Source organism: Aptenodytes patagonicus, chromosome 7 (assembly GCF_965638725.1).
Source record: "Aptenodytes patagonicus chromosome 7, bAptPat1.pri.cur, whole genome shotgun sequence".
Classification (NCBI taxonomy): domain Eukaryota; kingdom Metazoa; phylum Chordata; class Aves; order Sphenisciformes; family Spheniscidae; genus Aptenodytes; species Aptenodytes patagonicus.
Genome location: NC_134955.1, coordinates 21,310,120 through 21,329,575, shown reverse-complemented (window position 1 = coordinate 21,329,575; position 19,456 = coordinate 21,310,120). Strand labels below are relative to the sequence as shown.

General features: G+C 36.8%; 1 protein-coding gene across 6 annotated transcripts in view; it reads left to right on the top strand.

Moving 5' to 3' along the window:
- Window positions 1–18,440, top strand: part of KMT5B (lysine methyltransferase 5B) — a 31,039-nt gene extending 12,599 nt beyond the window's left edge. For 5 of the 6 annotated variants that reach the window (XM_076344294.1, XM_076344295.1, XM_076344296.1 and 2 more), the window contains 7 exons: window positions 6,957–7,122; window positions 8,432–8,541; window positions 10,441–10,607; window positions 11,274–11,293; window positions 11,477–11,613; window positions 14,225–14,421; window positions 15,743–18,440. In XM_076344294.1, the coding sequence (XP_076200409.1) occupies window positions 6,957–7,122; window positions 8,432–8,541; window positions 10,441–10,607; window positions 11,274–11,293; window positions 11,477–11,613; window positions 14,225–14,421; window positions 15,743–17,211 (2,266 nt within the window). In that variant the 3' untranslated portion in view covers window positions 17,212–18,440. Of the gene's footprint in view, window positions 1–2,104; window positions 2,164–6,956; window positions 7,123–8,431; window positions 8,542–10,440; window positions 10,608–11,273; window positions 11,294–11,476; window positions 11,614–14,224; window positions 14,422–15,742 lie in introns of those variants that run through there. The other variant, XM_076344298.1, reaches the window with a different exon arrangement.
- Window positions 18,441–19,456: the final 1,016 nt, after the last annotated feature.

Here is a 19,456-nt window from a genome sequence, read left to right as displayed (position 1 = left end):
GCTTGTAAAAAGCCAAGTGAATTCTTGCTTATCTTACCATCTCTTATTTTCAGATGCTTTTCCCTAGGCTGAGCACTGAATCTTGACATTGCATGCCTTAATGGCTAATCCACTCTTTGCTATCTTGCATAAAAATTGTATTTAAATCTTAAGCCAGACTCCTGATCATACTGCTGCTGTTACCAGTCACTGTTGTTTCCTGGTTCCCCAAAGCACCAGCATCATGCTAGGGAATACTGAAAGCAGTTCCAATGTCTTTCTGAGTTTGCAAGTGATTTAGGAAATCAAATGCATTGTAGTCTGTTTTAGGAGAATCTAGGGGTGTTTCCTAATTCCATATTGCTGCTTTCAGTGAAGTTACAAACTGGTGTGTGGTGCAGGTGGTTTTGTCTGATAACATGAGACTAAAGGACCAAGCTTTAAGAATTTCCGTGTTTTCCATAGCAAACATGAACTGTTTGGGGATGATGCATGGGAAGCTTTCTCTCAACGCTGCGCCAAGAGCGATTGCTGGGCTTGGTGTAAACTGTCAGTCATTCCTGAACTTGAAAGGGTACGTCACTCTTTGTCCCTTAGAGTCACTGTTGAGCAATAAAGACAAAAAAGGCAAAGCAGTTCCATATCAATTGCATTCATGGGTCTGTGCTGAATCTCTTCTGCACTCCTTAGCTCATTTCAATATAATAATTAAAGGGCTCAGTATTCACCTTGAACGGGGTTTGGAGGTAGAACAAGTCATGTGGCTTCTGCTAAATAAGGTTATGTGGCTGTGTAGTTCAACTTCAATGTTGTGGCGCTATGGAGATAACTGGATTAGAGGTACACAGCTCTTATGTAGTGACACCCTGTTTCAAAATTAAGCTTTTACATTCTTCAGACCTCAGTGTCTGTATGCTTTCCAAAATGATTTTGTTTGACTTTTGTGTAAAATCTGCTTTCTCCATTTTTTTTAATTTTTGCTGATAACTTAATTCAGTAAAGTCCTTTAGCTTGCTACTGGTTTTCTTCCTTCACTTTCTTCCAATGTAATCGCACACAGTGATTACATTGGAACTAACTGTTTTGCTGCTGCTGAATGTTTTGGATTTAAAAAAAAAAAATCACAACCAAAAAACACCCCCAACAACCAACCCCTCCACCCCATAACCAACACCCACCGCCTTACTCTTACACAGTTTTTCTAGTTGCACCTTTAACTTCAATAAAAACTGTTATATCTCCAGAAGATGGAGTGGCTTGCATCCAGTAGTCATGGTAACTGCTAAATTAAATTTACCATGTGGAGTGTCAGAATAGGAATGAAGGAGAGTGGTGGGGGTTTTTTTGTGTCCCCCATATTTATTTAAAAAAAGCATTTATTTGCTAACCATATTAAGGAGAATGAAATTATGTGGCTGTTAGAATTTTCTTTACTTCTATTCTAGGCTGTATTGGAGTTTTGACCACACTGGTGCGTGTATAGTTTCAGTTCAAGAAATTTAAGTAGTGTGGATTACTTTCTTCATTAAAAATGCCATTTTGAACTTTGGCCTTTAAGGAACGTGGGGTTTTTTCTAGGTAACAATACTGGAGATTAAACATGGAACAAGTTGATTTTTATATAACTAGCTTTTAATTAAGATACTCATACTACAGGGTTGGGTGGGGGGGAAGCCAAAATGTATGTTAACTAAATAAATTGTTTCCAGTTACAATAAGTAGATGATTTTCAACTCTTGTTGTGCTGTCTTGAATGCTTAACAGCCTTGCAGTTTTAGCTTTTGTGCTGAATCTCTGGTATTAGATGAACAGTAACTTGCTGTTTTTTCCATAGCCACTTAAATAAAAATACCATCCAGACAGTGTTGTTAAGAGGCTAATGGGATACTATGTTTTGATAAATTCACTCTTCTTGATGTTCCCTAGTCAGAAGTTAAGAAATAGGTTTAGAAGTATAACTCTTTATCATGCACTGGTACACTATGTGGAGTTCCATACTGGATCTCTTGCAGGATCAATTTATCCTTTTTGTTCAAACTCACTGCTCTCAGTGACTGAGACTGAGCAAGGTACTGTGCTTCTGAACTTACCAGAAACTCTCCTTTAACTTCCTTTATAGGCAAGCATCTCACTGACCTTTGGCTTTATACCTTGGAGTTTCAAGATTCTTTAAGTATTCCCGAGGTAAGAGAAACTTGAGAGAGAGAAAGAGCTTTGCTTCCCCAACCCATTTTCCTACGTCTTCCTAATTGAGACCACCTCAGTTTGCCCTTAACTGGGATAAGATCATCTTTTAGCTGATTTTGAAATTGCAATAGCCATAGCTTTTTTTGGATCTTGTTGTCTAGGGAAAAATAAGTATTTCCTAGGGAAGTGTGAAAAGTTTCTATTCTGCAGCTTGTCAGGAAGAAGGGCTATTATTATTTCTTTAGAGATACTGTGATAGCTGAGTTTTTCATTCTTAGCTTACTTTTAACAACAGACTGTTTTGCGGCAGACTCCATGTTCTGTGAAACCTGACCCCTGAAGCTGTTCGTAGGGTGGCTCAAGGGGTCTGTGCCTGTGAGCAGATTCAAACACGAGAGTGTCTTGTTCAGTTTCCATGATGGAATCTAATAAAGGTACTGTTCATAGGAGCAAACCAGAAGTCTGGATAAACAATTCTGATTTTAATTGACTCTCTGTTTAGAGACTGGGTTGGCTGGTTTATTTTGTTGGTTTTCTTGTGCTCTTTCTATCTCTTTATTTCTCTTCTTTGAACTAGTCTCCTATTTTACTGACACTTAAAAGCCAGTTTCTTTGGCTCAGATTATATATATACATTTAGCTGTGGGGTCTTTTCAGGCTCTCTTCATGGTGGTGCTCAAAAACAGTCATGTAGACTCTTCCAGCAGGTGCGTAGATTTTTTTTTTTTTTTTTAATGTCGTGTAAATGAGGAAGCCCTGTAACATCAAAATGATAGTATTTAAGGTTGCTTTTCAAAACTGATTGGCTTTTTGGTAGGTAGTGCTGAGAAAGACTAATGAATAAACTGCTATTTCGTGATACTCCTGGGAGAAGCGAGGTGTCTATCAGCAGACCCTCAAATTCTTAAGGAACGCTCGACTTCTAGGCTTTCTTGGCATATTGGCTTCTTCAGTGTCTCAAATCAGAAGGTACCTTTTAAAGTATATATGGAGATACACCTGTGAAAGTACTGAAGATTTTGTGAGGAGTCTGGGTTGTAGTATTCTGCATTAGCTCATAAACTTTATACGCTCTCAGTGCAGTTTACACGTGCTGCTGAGCTGTGAACAACTCAGACTCAGGGTGCGAAGTGTCATTCTGTTTCATTGATTCAGGAACCCTTGAAGTGAAATGCTGTACATCATGATGTTGGTTTCTAGCATCTTTCCATGTACTTGTGGACACTTCTTGCTTGTTTGGATTCCTGTTTATCTTTTTCTCAGTATCTCTGTCTTCTCACCATGTAAAAAATACCAGTACAACGTTTTGATAGAGGTGCTGCAGGAGGTCCTTGGTATTAATGTTTGAACCCTTGGGTGCCAAGAGTCATGTTCTTTGAAAAACCCAGTTCCTGTTTCAAGTTTCAAATGCCTGGCATACAGTGCAACATTCATTTGACCTTTTAATGTGTTGGGATTTTTACAATCTCTTTGCCCCTTGCTTTTTCTGGCCTTCTTTTTGGCCTTTTCAAGACTTGGGCATACACTAACTATTCTACTTCTCAGGAATGATGTTAGATGAATTTCTGCTAGACATCTAAAGGAATTCCACCAGCAGTGTGGAATGCCTGAGACAAGAACCTGTAGAAACACCTGCTGAATGTGATCCATGGAGGTATGCAGGTGACTTTTAAAGGGTTGGGGCCAGGTTCTGAGCTACCTAAGGTAGCTAGTCAGGTAGACATCTAGTCAGCCTCTGAGAATGGTGTGTTGTGAAAGACCTGAAATAAGAGTATCACTTTGGGGCTATAAGATGTGCTTCTAATTGCTAGAAAATGTAGGGTGTTGATTCTTTTTCTGTAGGTCTTGAGAGCCACTGTTTAAGCTTAGTATCTGCCCTGCTTTTTTTTCTTTTCTTTTCCCCCCCCTGCTGGTAGTTGATTTGGGATACTGCTTTCTTTAGCTAGCCTAGACCAAGCTGCTTTGTGATGATAAACAAGTATGATTGTGTCTATTAGCACATACATTGCCAGTCTCGGGTGCTAATGCAATTTTCAATGTGATGTTTTTTCCACCTATCTTTGTTCCTGCAAGTCACTTAGCTAAAAAAATGGTGCATTTCAACATATAACATAAAATGTAAGGGAGAGGGCAATCATTCATTTAGCCCAGCAAGGACAGACATAGCTGAAGACCAATTTTAGCTGTAAATCCTGTGGCCTTTCCTCCTGTAATGTTTGTAGATAAAGATGTAAACAAAATGTTGACCTGTCATGTTTGTGCATATTAGTGTGCTTTGTACTTCTCATGATGTAAGTACAGTTGGGTTCTTGTTGGGAAAACTATTTCTGATTGAAACTGAAAATGAGAGCAAGTTCTATTCTGAAACTAGTCAGGTTCAGTTTGGGCTATGTAATTTTAAATTCCCTTAATGTCTGAGGAAGCTCTGTGAGTTATGACTGTCAAATCTGGGAGAAGTCTTTCTGGTTTTGGGAGAACTGGGAGATACTCTTCTTGTATCTGACTGGCAAGTTGAGGGAGACTTTGCTGTGCTATGGAACAAAAATAATAACAATCATGTCATCTGTGGTCTGAAGGGAGTTTTCTTCGATGATGAGATCTCAGCAGCTTGTTAGGCAGTTAGCTTTTTGGGGAGATGGGATAAATATATTCTTTAATGAAGAACTTGATTTGAAACTTCTTGGCATGGTACGTACTACAATTCTAAGTGGGCATCTATTTCTTGACTGACTCTTGCTGTCTCATTAGATGTTATCCCAGCCAGAAGAAAACTTATCTAATGTCTTCTCAGAACTACTTACTGTATCTTCTTCCTTGAAAGCTCACAGGTTTATACTGATAATTTTTGCCATATTCTAAAAGATCTAAAAGATTGCTTAGTCATTATATTACAAGGAAGTTTTTCAGATGGAGAAAGCAGAGAAGATGTGTAAAAGCAGTAGCATGGAACGCTGATAATCTGCACTGCTGCTGGAAGTGATACTGCTGTTAGGAGGTCTTTCTTTATTGTATCAGGAGCATAAATACAGCATTTTACTTCTAATGAAAGAAATTGAATCCTCAACGTTATTAGTTATTTCTGATTAAACTCTTACTATTTTACAAGGTGAAATAAAATTGGGATGTGCAACACTTAAGTTATTTTGTTTCCTTCATACAAGTTGCATAGAAGCAGCAAATCTTATTTAGTCATCTGAGAAGTTACTTGCAACACTCAGTGCTCTAAGATGAGGATAAGCCAAGTGATATGGTAATTTAAAAAACAGGGTATCAGTGAGGGAATTGAGGTTTCCTTCCACCAACTTCAGGAATTTATTTCCCCTTGTTTACTTTTGTCATCAAATACAAACTTCATTTGGTAAGTAAGAGGAAATAAAATCAGCATGGTAACACACTTCAAGCAGCAAGTAATGGGACTTAGTCTTACAGATTTAATCAAAAGCTGTTAGCTTGTTTAACACTGGCTTACACAGCATATGACAAAAAAGGTGTGAGTTGTAAAAGGAGCTGCAGAAAACTGTTTCTTATGACCCGAGAAAATTTTTATCTTTGTGAAGAGTCCCCTGGGGTGTGTCATATGCTTAAAAGTACACACACCACACCTCTGCCCCAAAGCGGAGCATATATGGGTATGTGCTCAGTCAAAGGCAATTCATAGGGATTCGACATAATCTCTAATTAAGTTCTGCTTTCTCTTGGTGGTTTTGAGGCTCAAAAATGGAGCTCCTGCTTCTTGCAGTCATATAGGTTTTTTCTGTAACCAGTTTTTTCCTGTTGAAGATACGAAGGACAGTTTTTCTTAAATCTCAAGCTTTGGGAAGAAGGCAGAATTCTCTGCTAATGTACAGGGGTTTATTTTCATATTTTATCTGCCCATGATTTTCAGCTACATGTTTCCTGTAGCCAATATTTTTGGGAAAATTTCTTATGATTGCACTAACTTGTGGAACTTCAGTTTTCCACAGATGTAGTATCTACGCTGTGTGTTACTATTTATAGATACTTCTTGTGTAGTCATTAAGAGGTGTGTTTTATGTGAATGCAAATGTTAAGTTTGCAATCTACGTAAACCCATATAGTGGATTTGTCAATGGCTTTGCGTTGGGCAAAAGTTGATCTGAAATCACTCTTCAAGATAGTTGTGCATTTTTTCTGTTTTGAGATTTCTTACTTAGTCTTTTCAGTTGTGCTAATTGTTTGCTCCCTATTTAAAAAAAAATAGCGTAGTATGTGAGGCTGTAGAGGGCTTAAATTTAAAATCTCACACGCACACACCCCCACACAGCCCCCTAACAGAGCTACAAAAGCCAGAACTGTGCATAGATCCCTTCATAGCAGTGTTAACTGGATGCTGTAAGTTTCCTAGTTTATTTGGTGGATTTTTTTGCACATGCACTTTTAATGACAGTAAATTTATTAGGAAAGTAAGGACAGTAACACTTTTATTATACTAGTTCTTTAGCTGCTTTGTTCCAAATGGTAGGCATTGAAAACAGTGAAATATTATTCTGTGTTGGTTAATCTTATCAGAGATTTGTTTTATAACTAAATTGTGCTTCTTGGCAGAATGGAGAGTTTTAATGTTCCAAGTAGTATGCTTGGCTTTACCTTACCTCTGCCATTACCTCAGGAAATGAGGGCCTGTGATTTGAGTACGTAATGGTCAGTTTCTTTATGCTAGGAGTCAAATATTTATATGGCTAGTAAAAGAACTCTGTGCTGTGAGTAACTGTGAGGAAGAATTGAGAATGAATAACAGTGGACTGGAATAGCTTTATTCTTTATTTCAGATTTCGACCTATTAAAGGAAGGCAAGAAGAACTAAAAGAGGTGATTGAACGTTTTAAGAAAGATGAGCACTTAGAAAAAGCCTTCAAGTCCTTGACGTCAGGTGACTGGGCCCGGCACTATTTTCTTAACAAGAACAAAATGCAGGAAAGGTTGTTCAAGGAACATGTAGGTGTATTTGTAATTAACGTGCTTTTTCAGATGGTTGAAGGGCTAAGAAAATGTAAAAATTTCTTAGGAATGTAGCAGTAGTAAAGGAAAGTAATCCACTGCTCTATGTTATTTGTTTGATTGCTTAACAGAAACTTTCTTTGTTTTTTAAAACCTAGCTAGCTTCCCCACTCCCCTTTTTTTTTTGAGTTAACTTACCATTGCCTTTTATTTAATAGACATGTAGAAAGGAAAACACATTTGCCTCTTTTGCTGTTGGCTTATGTCATAAGCAGAATAGAGAAGACCTGCTTCTGGGAGACAAGAGTTTCAAGGACTTTTTATTCTTTGGAAGGGTTCTCCCCCCCCCCCCCCCCCTTTTTTTTTTTTTTTGTGGTGTTTTTTTGGTGGTGTTTTTTTGTGTTTGGTTTTTTTTTTTTTTACTTACAGCTATTCTAAATCAGATAGTGTGACAAAGAAGGGTAGAGGAAAAGGGAGAAGCCTTGCTACCTCAAAATACCTCTGTTGTTTTGGGTACAGGGGCTTTATGTGGGAGTGTTATTCCTCCTCCTCCACTTCCCACACCCCAAATCGATTTTGTATATAGCATAAAGGTTGTTGACTCTCAAAGTTGCAAGGAAATCATAGTATTTTTTTACTTAAAAAAAAAAAAAAAGAAAAACAACCCTCCTTCAGAAATGAGTGCATTGTTTTCAGATATAACCAAAAGGAATTTGGCCTACTTTAAAGTGCATCAAATCTAGTAGTGAAGAAAAAAGTAGTCAGCAAATTCTGCTTTCCCAAAGTGTTTTTTGAGTAATACAACCACACTTTAACTAAAAAGAATTGATCCAGCAATCCCTGAGTTCAGTATCTAGATTTGTCATGGAAGTAATATATTTTTCAGAACTGGAAAGAATAAAATTGGATCCTGTAGATTGTTAGGTCTCAGTGGTTCTTAAAGATCTGAGAAGAATTCTTGAATGCAACTACTCAGTGACTTTAAGAAGAAATTATCCATTTTCATTGGTTGGGCCAACTTTATACCATTTGAGGCATCTTTAATTTTTTTAAACTCTTTGGATAGTCCCGTTATCCATGTGAGGATTCCTGCAAGTCACTCTGAAGAAATAAGATTAACATAATGTGTATAGCTAAAATTTGTAATCAGAAATGCATTTCAGCAAACAACATCCCATTGCAATATCCATTTTGGGGGTGGGGGGGTGTTGTTGTGCAGTTCACTGACTTTCATTATTTTTATATGAAGTTCCTCACTGCTTTTGTTTTGCTTGTAACAGAAAAGTGCTGTTTTCTTTCATTGCAGGTATTTATTTATTTACGAATGTTTGCAACTGACAGTGGGTTTGAGATACTGCCTTGTAATCGGTATTCTTCTGAGCAAAATGGAGCCAAAATTGTTGCAACGAAAGAATGGTAGGAAATATCATTTACTATTGCATTCTATTTCTGTCAATTATTTTTAAAGATTCTAAGGGAGATATTAAAAAGTATGATTTAGAATTAAAACTGCAACCAGTGAAATACAAAGTTTTGTATTTTTACTTACAAATTAAATTTGGTGTCTGTTTTTGCTAAGTACTTAACACACAATACAAGTATCTGTAAGATATTCCTTTGTATATTTGGACGTAGCCATACAGTTTTCAGTATACAAGTTTTTTTATCTTGTTTTCAGTCAGATAATTATTTTCTTCTAATCATGAGTTGTTGGCCTCCTGTGAGAAACACGACCATGTCAAGACTCACATTATGCCAGATTTGTTATGCAACAAATAATTGTGGGGGAAATGAGTTTTTCACCTCTGTGAAACTGAGGGGTGTTATTTGCGTATTTCGATTGTGCAAGATCAATCTCTCCTGGAAACAAAAAACTGGAACTCCAGTGTATTTCCCCATCTCATTTTGGCACATCTGAGTTTCATTATAAGCATGTCTGTGGCAGCACCAGCAGTTCCCTGGGTTAGTTAAGATTTTAAAATAAATTTTTCCTTCCTCCCCCCCCATAATTTATATTTATTTTGCTTTGTGGCAGTACATACTCATAACAGCACATCTGAGATGATGATATGCTATTATGTGCAGGCTAGGATTGAGTGACTAGACATTACGATGGCGGCGTACCATGTAAGCATGCTGTTACTGTGGGGCTACGGCCTCAACGTGTGGGAGAGTAAGCTTTAAGAAGGTTGAGGCCATTTTCTAGCTCTTCATGACTGTAGCTGGAAGTTCCACAATCATGATATAATCAGTATTTTTTGGGGTTGGTGTTTTTCGGTCTGAATTCTCCCCTTGGCTGATTCTTTGGGGTGGAAGCTTTGTATTTAGGTGTGTTGAAAATGAATTAACTTTGCATGCTCAAAATCTTGAGTGACCTGAGAGAGAGCAAGACAGGAGGGCTGCTTCTTAACCCTGCCAATATCTGGAAAACTATTGAGACTCAAGACTGAGTTCTCTGCACTCTCTATAAAAGGAGAATTTTGCACTTAAAAGGCTTGGCTTCTAGTTTGTGTCCTTCATGTACATTTAGTATCTCCATATTCATCAGTGTAGTGTAATCTGGCCAAAATTTGGAATGGCCGCTCTGAAGAGCAGTGGAAACAATGCCCTTGCAAGATAATGGAAATTGTGTGCTTCTTCCTAGGCTGAGTATTCAGTGCCTCTGATCTGCTGTATTTATGATGGCAGATTGGCTGTCTGCACATGAAGTTGTCATGGTTTTGTTGGTCTCTTCCCCCCCCCCCGCCCCAATGATCTGTTTCAAGGACCAGCTTGATGCTGAAGAACTACTTGTGAGAGAGGAAAACATCTTGCGTGAATTCTGACCTTTTTTTGAGTCAATAATGGGCCTTTTTTAAGAAGCCATGGAGTTCTAAGCATCTTCACTATGTTGTGTTTTCGTGGCCAAGGGAAGAAGTATAGGAAATGCAAACAAGAGCAGCTGGAGGAAGTGAAAATGTCTTAAGTGCTGATGGGGAGGGAGTGTGCACAAATGAAAAAAAACTTGCTTTTGGTTTTAACTGTAGAAGCTGAAGTAATCAACTCTTGCAATTTCTTGCTTGCAGTCTCAGGAAATTGTAGAAACAATGATGGTAATGTCTGTCAGAATTGATGTAATTGATTCTATATAGTAGCATAAAACCATTTATTTCATGTCTGATAAAAAGTCTACTTAGCCTAATATCCTGTCTCTAACTGAATTAAAACATGAGGTTTATAGGGGTTGAGAAATTGTTTACAAAACACTTCCTGTTATTGACAACTTTTTTTTTGTGAAATTACTTTGTAACTTCTGCTACTCTTTTTACACTAAAGGAAACGAAATGATAAAATAGAATTACTTGTGGGCTGTATTGCTGAACTATCAGAAATGGAAGAAAACATGCTGCTGAGACATGGGGAAAATGACTTCAGTGTCATGTATTCCACACGGAAAAACTGTGCACAACTGTGGCTTGGTCCTGCTGCATTTATCAATCATGGTGAGTAGTAAGTGTAGGAAGCACGTTAAAAGGCATAAGCAATTCTACTCAGAAGTGTTGTTATGTGTGAGCTGAACAACACAGGATCTTAGAGAAAATGTTTGAATCTGGCATACTGGATTACTGTAGGACAAAATCCTGTTGGGATTTTCCCAGACCAGAGCTGATCGGTTGTGAACTGGAAACTCACAGAAGGCTCTAGGAAGTGATGCCTTATTCTTTCACAGAGACTTTAGAACTGGCAGCTAAATTAGTAGAGCATATTGTGGGTTACCTTGAATTCTGCATGAACTTAGTCAACAGTAACGTATTTCTTAGGTGAACTTCTTATGCCTTCTTTAACCTTTTGCACAGAAGCTTAACTGATTCTGTTGCATTTGTATGCTGAAGGAAAAGCAGGTAGGATTTAAGATAAATCCTATTGCCTTAAAGAGGAGGGAAACTGAACATTTGTGATAGCATAGGGAAGAGCTCAGAAACAAAACTGTATCAAAATAGGTATCTTTTGATGTATAGCTTTGTGCAATACTAACATAACTCCCAGTATTTAGCTGAGATTCTACAGTTATTGAAGTCAGAGTGAATCCTTACTTTAGATATCTACAACTATTCATGTTTCAGGTCTTATCAACAGTTAATTGACTTTATCTTTTGGACCTTTTTCAGATTGCAGACCTAACTGTAAGGTAAGCAAGAAATTAAAAGTAAATAAATAAAGCACCCCATGTTTCTTTTCCCTTTGTCCCTGCACCTTTTCCTCCCCAACTGTTTCACTTTTTTTCTTATTCAGATACTGTTCAGCCTTAATGATTAACTTTTTTTTTTCTTCTCCCCTCGCCCCCTCCCCTTCCTGTCGTCTCCTTCCCCAGTTTGTATCAACGGGCAGAGATACAGCATGTGTGAAAGCTCTAAGAGATATTGAACCTGGAGAAGAAATCTCTTGTTACTATGGAGATGGGTTTTTTGGAGAAAATAATGAATACTGCGAATGTTACACCTGTGAAAGGTATGCATTGATGTAAATAAGTTTCAAATGGAATTGGGCATATTCATGATATATTTTGTGAAACTGAAAGTCCTTGATTATGAGTGCTCAGACTTTTGGACATGTTATAATTGCTTCCTAGCTACTTGTTGTAATGATTTTTTTTATATTGTTACTGAATGGTCATGTTTCCTGAGAACTCCTGCATTCTGTTTTTCTTTTGATTCTCTGTTCTGGAGATAGTCCAAAATGAGAATAACAAAAAAGTGTAGATTCTTAAAAATATTTGTACTGAATAAAGTAGAATTGGAAGGAAAAGCAGTTGTAGCTTCTACGAGACCATTAGCAACTGATGCCCAACTTCTGCTCTTTTTTTGCACTAGAAAAAACGCAAATTTCATTAATGTTTTCTGTGTTGACCTGAAGTTCTCTTCTGCTGGGAACGGGCAAAGTAGTTTTCACCCTGTGTTATTAGAACTTGGGGGTTTGTGTATTCATAAAGATCTACTGGTTTGGACAGTACTTGCCTATATCTGTCCATCGCACAATAGCAGCAAAGTTGTTATATTTGTTTTTCACCTGTGCTGTCCCAACCTAGTTTCTTCAAAAAATCAGTTGAAAGAATTTCATAGTTGGTTTTTGCCATGTTGAAACTTCTGCTTACTGTGAGCATGGAGGCTGAACATCATTTGTGAGAGCTTCACCTAGTTCTAAGCGGAACTACACAGAACCTATAATGGTTCTGTTACTGTTTGACCTAACTGTAGAGAGAAGAAAAAACAATAAAGGACAAAATATTAATCATACTGAGAAATAGCTTAGTGCACCTACATAGAAATAGCTTAATAATCCTACCTTCATTTTTACTAGCTAGTTTGGTCACTAACAATTCTTGCAATTCAAGGGAAAACCTTCTGGTGTGGACCTCCAAGCTCATACAATGTTGGTAGATCATTCCAAGTGAAGGTACAGTCTCAGACTTTATCTAGATTGCTGCTAGTAAAACTGTACTTCAGTCCTGGGAGCTGCTTAGTATTGAATAAATGGGCACCATGATTGTTCTTTCCTTGTTACTTGGAGTGATATGTTTCTTTTTGCTCAGGTTCCTTTGATTGTTGATTTTTAATGTAATACGGACATACTTTCTCTTTCAGGACAAACCAATTTTATGTGTCTGAACACTTTCACTAACTTGTCATCTTCGTATTTTAAGTACATGAAAATGTTATATTTTAAAGCTAACGTTTGGGTAGTTCTAACTTTAGGAATCTGCTTTTCAGTCACAAGGCTGTATTACAGCAATCAAATATGAGAGATTTGAATTTAGGGGAGTTGAGCAAGGAAAAATGAGTCCTTAACAACACTGATGAGGCAACTATCACTTTGTACATCACAAAAAAAATTATCTTTAAGTGACCCAATTTTGATTATGCTGTAAAGGGTGTTAATTTGTAATGTTAAAATGCTAGACTTCTAAGAATCTGTGGGGTACGTTTGGGAGCCGTGGGAAGGTTGGCACTGTACGATTCCCCCCCCCCCCTGCCCCAAGCCTCCAGAAATCATCAAGAAAATTTGCATATCTTTACATGTGTGCATGTACTCTTTTTAGGTGAGCCTGCTGTTCATGCTGGCTAATTGAGACAACTGGGCACCAAAGACAGCATGTCAGAAGGCAGTTGTGGTTGTTTATAGCACCATTACTTTCTGATCTGAAGTGGCTGTTGCTTGTACTAAGTTCAGTCTAGTATCTTAAGCTGCCTGTAATTTGCAGAATTCAAAATAATACTGAAAGAGTGTTCCATATCAAACAAATACTAGTTAATTTGAGAACAAGTGTTGTGTCTGCATAATAATGAACCCTGTGGGGCTTGAGATCCTATCTGATCTTTTTGGTGCACTTTCGGTTAAGTTTTGTAAGATTTTCTTCCAGTACAACACACTGGAATCCAAACTGAAGTTGTCTTCAGTAATTCTGCGAAGTGCAAACGTACTGGATTATTAAAGAGTATCAAAGGAATACTAGTAGTAGAGGTTGAAGTGCAAGCGCAGGAATTCTTAATCTTCATCCTTTTCTGTGATTACTTTAAAAGAAAAAGAAAAAAAGTTCTAGGTTTGTTCAGCCATTTAATTTTCATGGTAAATGCATACTGGACGCTTTCAGTTATGAAGGAACACAGAACTATGTGACAATTTTACTTCATTTTCTGTACTTTTCAACTTTTGCCGATGCAGTAACAAGCATTGGAACTGAAGCTGGCATTTTTTTACTAGCCTGATGTGATTAGGAAAAATTTAAATTGTTATCTAAGCTAATATAAGTAGTATTTTGAACTACCATATTTCATTTTCACCTGTGTACTTTGACTAACGATACTAAAATAGACATAAAGCAAGGAAAACCTACTTTTGCAGTATTTCTTCTTGCAAGAAATAAATGGAAGGTTTTTCTGCACATCTTACTAAAATGAGGTAAGTATATAGATATCTTATTAAAACAGCTCACAAAATGCTAATAAATTCAGTGGTTATTGGTATTTTTTATCCAAATATACCTGGGATTCAAACTATTGTATATGAAACAAAGCTCTAAGTTTATGTTAAGAGTTGTTAATACATTGTGTCCTTGTTGTAGACGCGGAACTGGTGCTTTTAAATCAAGAGTGGGATTGCCAGCACCTACTCCTGTGATTAATAGTAAATACGGACTGAGAGAAACGGATAAACGATTGAACAGACTTAAAAAGTTGGGTGACAGCAGCAAAAATTCAGACAGCCAGTCTGTCAGCTCTAACACTGATGCAGATACCACTCAGGAAAAAGCTAATGCAAGTAAGTAAGGGGAAAAGCTTGGAGTGCAGGATTAAAGGTTTCATGAAAACATGAAAAATTTCACTGTGATGGAATTCCTCTCTTACTGTTGAGATGCATCTCAGATACTGGTCTTTAGAACTGTAATCAGGAATCTGAAGGCAATTTAAATAGCAAATTCACGGTTTTCCTTAAGTGTTTCAAGAACAATAGGTGGTATGTTCTTGTTTTGTTTTATTTATATCAAAAGCAAATAGTTTAGTGTCATATTTCTAAACATGTCAGTTAAAGTTCTATCAGTAATGTATGTATTTCAAAAATATGGTAAACAATCACATGCAATAGTATAGTTTAGGAAAGAAAACTTACATAGTTTGAGTTACCTACATTCTGTAGGAAAACAGTTTTTAAATAAATACTCTTAGTAGAGCTTATTAAACAAACAGTCGTTTCCTTTAGAGATCCTTTAAATTGGGCAGCTATTCCCTCTCCACATCCAGGACTGATAGTTCAGGTACCTATTCTGAAGTGAAAGCACACAGTTAGTAATCTCAGAAGAAATTGGAAGGGATTTTTGTTTGTGATGCTCCTGAGAGACTTCTCTTCATGGAGTAGTGAGTATCATTTATTTACTTCCCCCCCTTCCCCACCCTCACCACCCTCAGTATAGGCAAAATATAAATAACTTAAAGTTTGGCTTAACTAGCAAACAGGTTTGGAGCCACATAAAATATTACGGTTCCATCTGGCTCCTGTTAGCTGCTGTGATATTAAAAAAAAAAAAAAAAGAAAAAAAACACTTCCCAAAACCCTCTTGTAATCTGTAATTACAAAGCTTTAGAGTTGTAGCTTTGCTTGGGAAGACAAAACTCCTTTGCTTACCACAATAGGTGACAGACTACTGGATACCTGAAACTGAAATCATTATAGTAGTTAAGGTTTTGGGGGGTTTTTCCTCCCCTGTAGGAAAAAATTCTGGCGTTAATACTAGAGCATGCTGATCCTCAGATTTTGCTGGAATAATACTCAGTAAAAACTGTGGATAATGTGAGATGGATTTTAAAAAAAATCAGTAGAAGAAGAAATTCAGTAAAAACCAAATTTGGTGTATTGGGGGCAGTGAGGGAAGTGTACCTGGAATTTAGGTGTACTTTTGACTTGTTTGACAATTCCTTTCATGTCTGAGTTGCAAGTTAAGCAGTCTCGCTCCTTACTGTGTACTATCTAGCCTGTTTCACAGATTTTGATAAGTGTTTAAAATAAATGAAATAACTACAGTATTTGGGAGTGGGAAACTCAGGATAAATCAGTGTCATAACAAAACCACTTTTTTCTTTTGCAGCTAACAGAAAATCTTCAATTGGCGTAAAAAAGAACAGCAAAAATAGAACATTAACAAGACAGTCTATATCAAGAATTCCAGCATCATCAAATTCTACCTCATCTAAACTAACTCATATAAATAATTCCAGGGTACCAAAGAGACTGAAAAAGCCTGCAAAGCCTTTACTTTCAAAGATAAAGTTGAGAAATCAGTGCAAAAGGCCAGAGCAAAAGAATGCTTCTAGAAAGCTCGAAATGGGAAATTTAGTTCTTAAAGAGCCTAAAGTAGTTTTGTATAAAAACTTGCCCATTAAAAAGGATAAAGAATTGGAGGGACCAGTCAAAGTTGCAGTCTCTAGTGGATGCTTAACAAGGCATGCAGCAAGAGAACATAAACTGAATTCTGTGAAAGGTGCTCATGAGCATGGTGATATACCACCCTGCACATACATAACAAGGAGGTCAGTGAGAACAAGGATGAATTTGAAGGAGACCTCTGACATAAAGCTTGAACCAAATATGTTGGATAGCTATAAGAATAATTTGACTGGAATGCAATCGGACATTTTAGAGCAGCAGTCTCATGTGATAAATGAAAATGACGTGGCTCATGGACCATCACATAAAGGGGAGATTGGGTGCCAGAAAAATGATGCAGGCATGTCAAAAAAGAAATCTCGACAAGGAAAACTTGTGAAACCATCTGCAAAAATAGAAGAAACTGATGCTACGCACAATACACCTGTGAAAGATGAAGTACCAGATTTGATTAGTTCTCATTCAGAACTCGGAGAGAGGAATAATGTGGTGGACACACCTGTTGGCTATAAAGACTGTATCCCTGTATCTGGTGGCTGCTCTGTTGTAACATCTGACAATTTTAAAGCGAAAGACAGCTTTAGAACTGCAAAAAGTAAAAAGAAAAGACGAATCACGAGGTATGATGCACAACTTATCCTTGAAAATAGCTCTGGGATCCCTAAACTGACTCTTCGTAGACGCCATGATAGCAGTAGCAAGGCAAATGACCAAGAAAGTGATGGAATGAATTCTTCGAAAATAAGCATCAAATTAAGTAAAGACCATGAAAAAGATAATAATTTATATGTAGCAAAGCTAAATAATGGGTTTAACTCGGGATCAGGCAACAGTTCAACAAAATTAAAAATACAGCTAAAACGAGAGGAAGAAAACAGAGGGACGTACCCCGAGGACCTTCATGAAAATGGTATGTGTTGTAGTGAAACTCTCTCCCTTTTGGAGTCAAGAATGGAAGTAGATGATTATGGTCACTATGAAGAGGAAACAGCAGATGAATCTTCATCAGAAGAGGACGATGAAGAGGAAGATGACTATGATGATGAATTTGATGACTTTATTCCTCTTCCTCCAGCGAAGAGATTAAGGCTTATTGTTGGCAAGGATTCAATAGATATTGATATTTCTTCCAGGAGGAGAGAAGATCAGTCTTTAAGGCTCAATGCATAAGCTTATAGGTCTTAAACTGACCTGGATGTCATTTTTAAAAAAAATAAAATAAAAAAAAAAACCAAACCCACCACACAACAAAAAAACCCAACAAAAAATTCCATTTGATTATTCCTCAACTGAAGAACTTTCTGAAAAACTTAGTGGCAGCACTTCTTTATTGTTTATTCACCTATCAACGTAATATTGTAGAAAGTGTACAGCATACTGACTCTTCTTAAGTCTGATTTGTGCAGATTTTTATTGTACTTTTTAATAGCCTTCTTATGTGCAATTCTGAGTTAGAGGTAATGCTCTGTTGTAAAATAAAGGCTCAAGCAAAGTTATGAAATTGCATCAAATCTTTCCATGCAGGACAATGAGAATACAGTGTGGCTACATAATTATTTTTGGTCAGCAAGAGCATTAGTTTGCTCTTACAATATTTGACTAAACAATTTAAAAAAATCATAGTAGCAGCATATTAAGGTTTTCTAGTATATGTTATTATCACCAGCAATGATCTACAGCTTTTCGATTTATTTGCTAGATGTTTTTTTCCCCCTTGGAGTTTGTCAATTTTAACACTGTATGCTGTCCCAGACGTACTGTTTGTGGCCTTTGTTATAGTAGCAAACCGTTGGTTGGAAGTCAAATTGATTTCTTTAAAAAAAGAGAAAAAAAATATGAAAAGGTGTTGACAATTTGCTGACTTTTTAGTACATTATATGTACAAGGGTAGCAGTATGCAGAATAAAAGTTTGGATATGGTGTATTTATTGCTTGTTATGTAAATTAAACACCTTGTATTTAACACTTTTCAATACTTTTAGATAAAATTGTTCTTTGCAAGAATGATTGGTGCTTATTTTTTCAAGAATCTGCTGTGAAATAATGTGATTACAACGGGCAACATTTATCCAATGAACTGCAGCTATCCTAAATTGATTCTTCATATTTTTCTGTTGCACTTGTAAAATGCTACAAGGAATTTAAAGAAAATCTATTCACTTTAACTTATGATAGTTTTATGAAATTAAAAACAACTAAGTCACAGCTTTTGTTCTGTGGTAACCTATAAATTGTTTGTCTTTTAAGAACCAGTTGTAAAAGACTGAAAAAATATGTATATGTTGTAAATATTTGTGTGTTGTGAGAAATTTTGTCATAAGAAATTGAGATAACTTGCCAGAAGGGTTTTTAAGTTTAGAAATACATCCATGCCAATAAAATAGGAAATTGTAAACCTAGTTTTAAACTCTGCATCAGTTGGAGTTCTTTGCTTATACGTAGTTCACTTAATACTTCAGTCTGCTTTATAACAATGAAGAGCATCAGGGCAATCTTTGGCTCTTTTGTTTTTAATAAAGAATGTTAGGAAACTTCTGGGCACAATGGACTTGTTTGTATGTATAAATCGGCTCATTTATAAGCCATTTCTTTGAAACAGGTCTAAAATGTCATAGCTGACATAACTGTATAGCACTCTGGTCTATGGTATTTGTGTTTTTACTCAACCATGGATTACAGTTTAGAGTTTTTGTATCTAGGGGTGTAGAAGCAGAAGTTGCATGTGCTGTTGGATGCATTGAATCCACTGTTAGCTGCATAGTATTTTCATGTCAAGTCCAACCCTCTCTGCCCAGAACAGCAAGAGCTTGAGTTATATGACCACTGTATTACCCAGTTGTGAAAGCATTAGTGGAAATGGATGGGTGAATTTGCATGTGAGCTGATCATAATGGTTTGGCCCATCTCTCTGACCCTCACAGAAATGAAGGGTTTTTTTCAAAGAAATCCTTCCAAATGCATTTCGGTAATTTGTTAGACTGCAAATCAGATGGTAGAATCTGCCTTCATCTTACTTCCCTTCTGTATTCTTAGCAGAGAATTAAGTGTAGAATTAAACATAATACTTGTAACTTTGTTTTTACAATGTCCGGTCTCTGTTAAAGGCCAGCTGTGTCTCATGTACAGAGTATATATATTTTTTTAAAAGTGGATAGGCCTGTATGTAATGGACAGTCTCTCCTGTCAGACCTGGGCAAGTTCATGGAAGACTGAACACAAAAGCTTTGGTAAGTATGCTGACGTTTTTGAGTACTGAGTCAAGTATGGTGGATTGTCTTGTGGGATTTTTTTAACTGTACTGTATCATATAAAAATGGGTTATTAAAGGTTGGGTTACAGGGAAGATAGCTGTATTATTAAGGGCTTGCTTTGTAGTAGAAGTTTACCAGCAAACAGTTGATGACAACAGTAATAC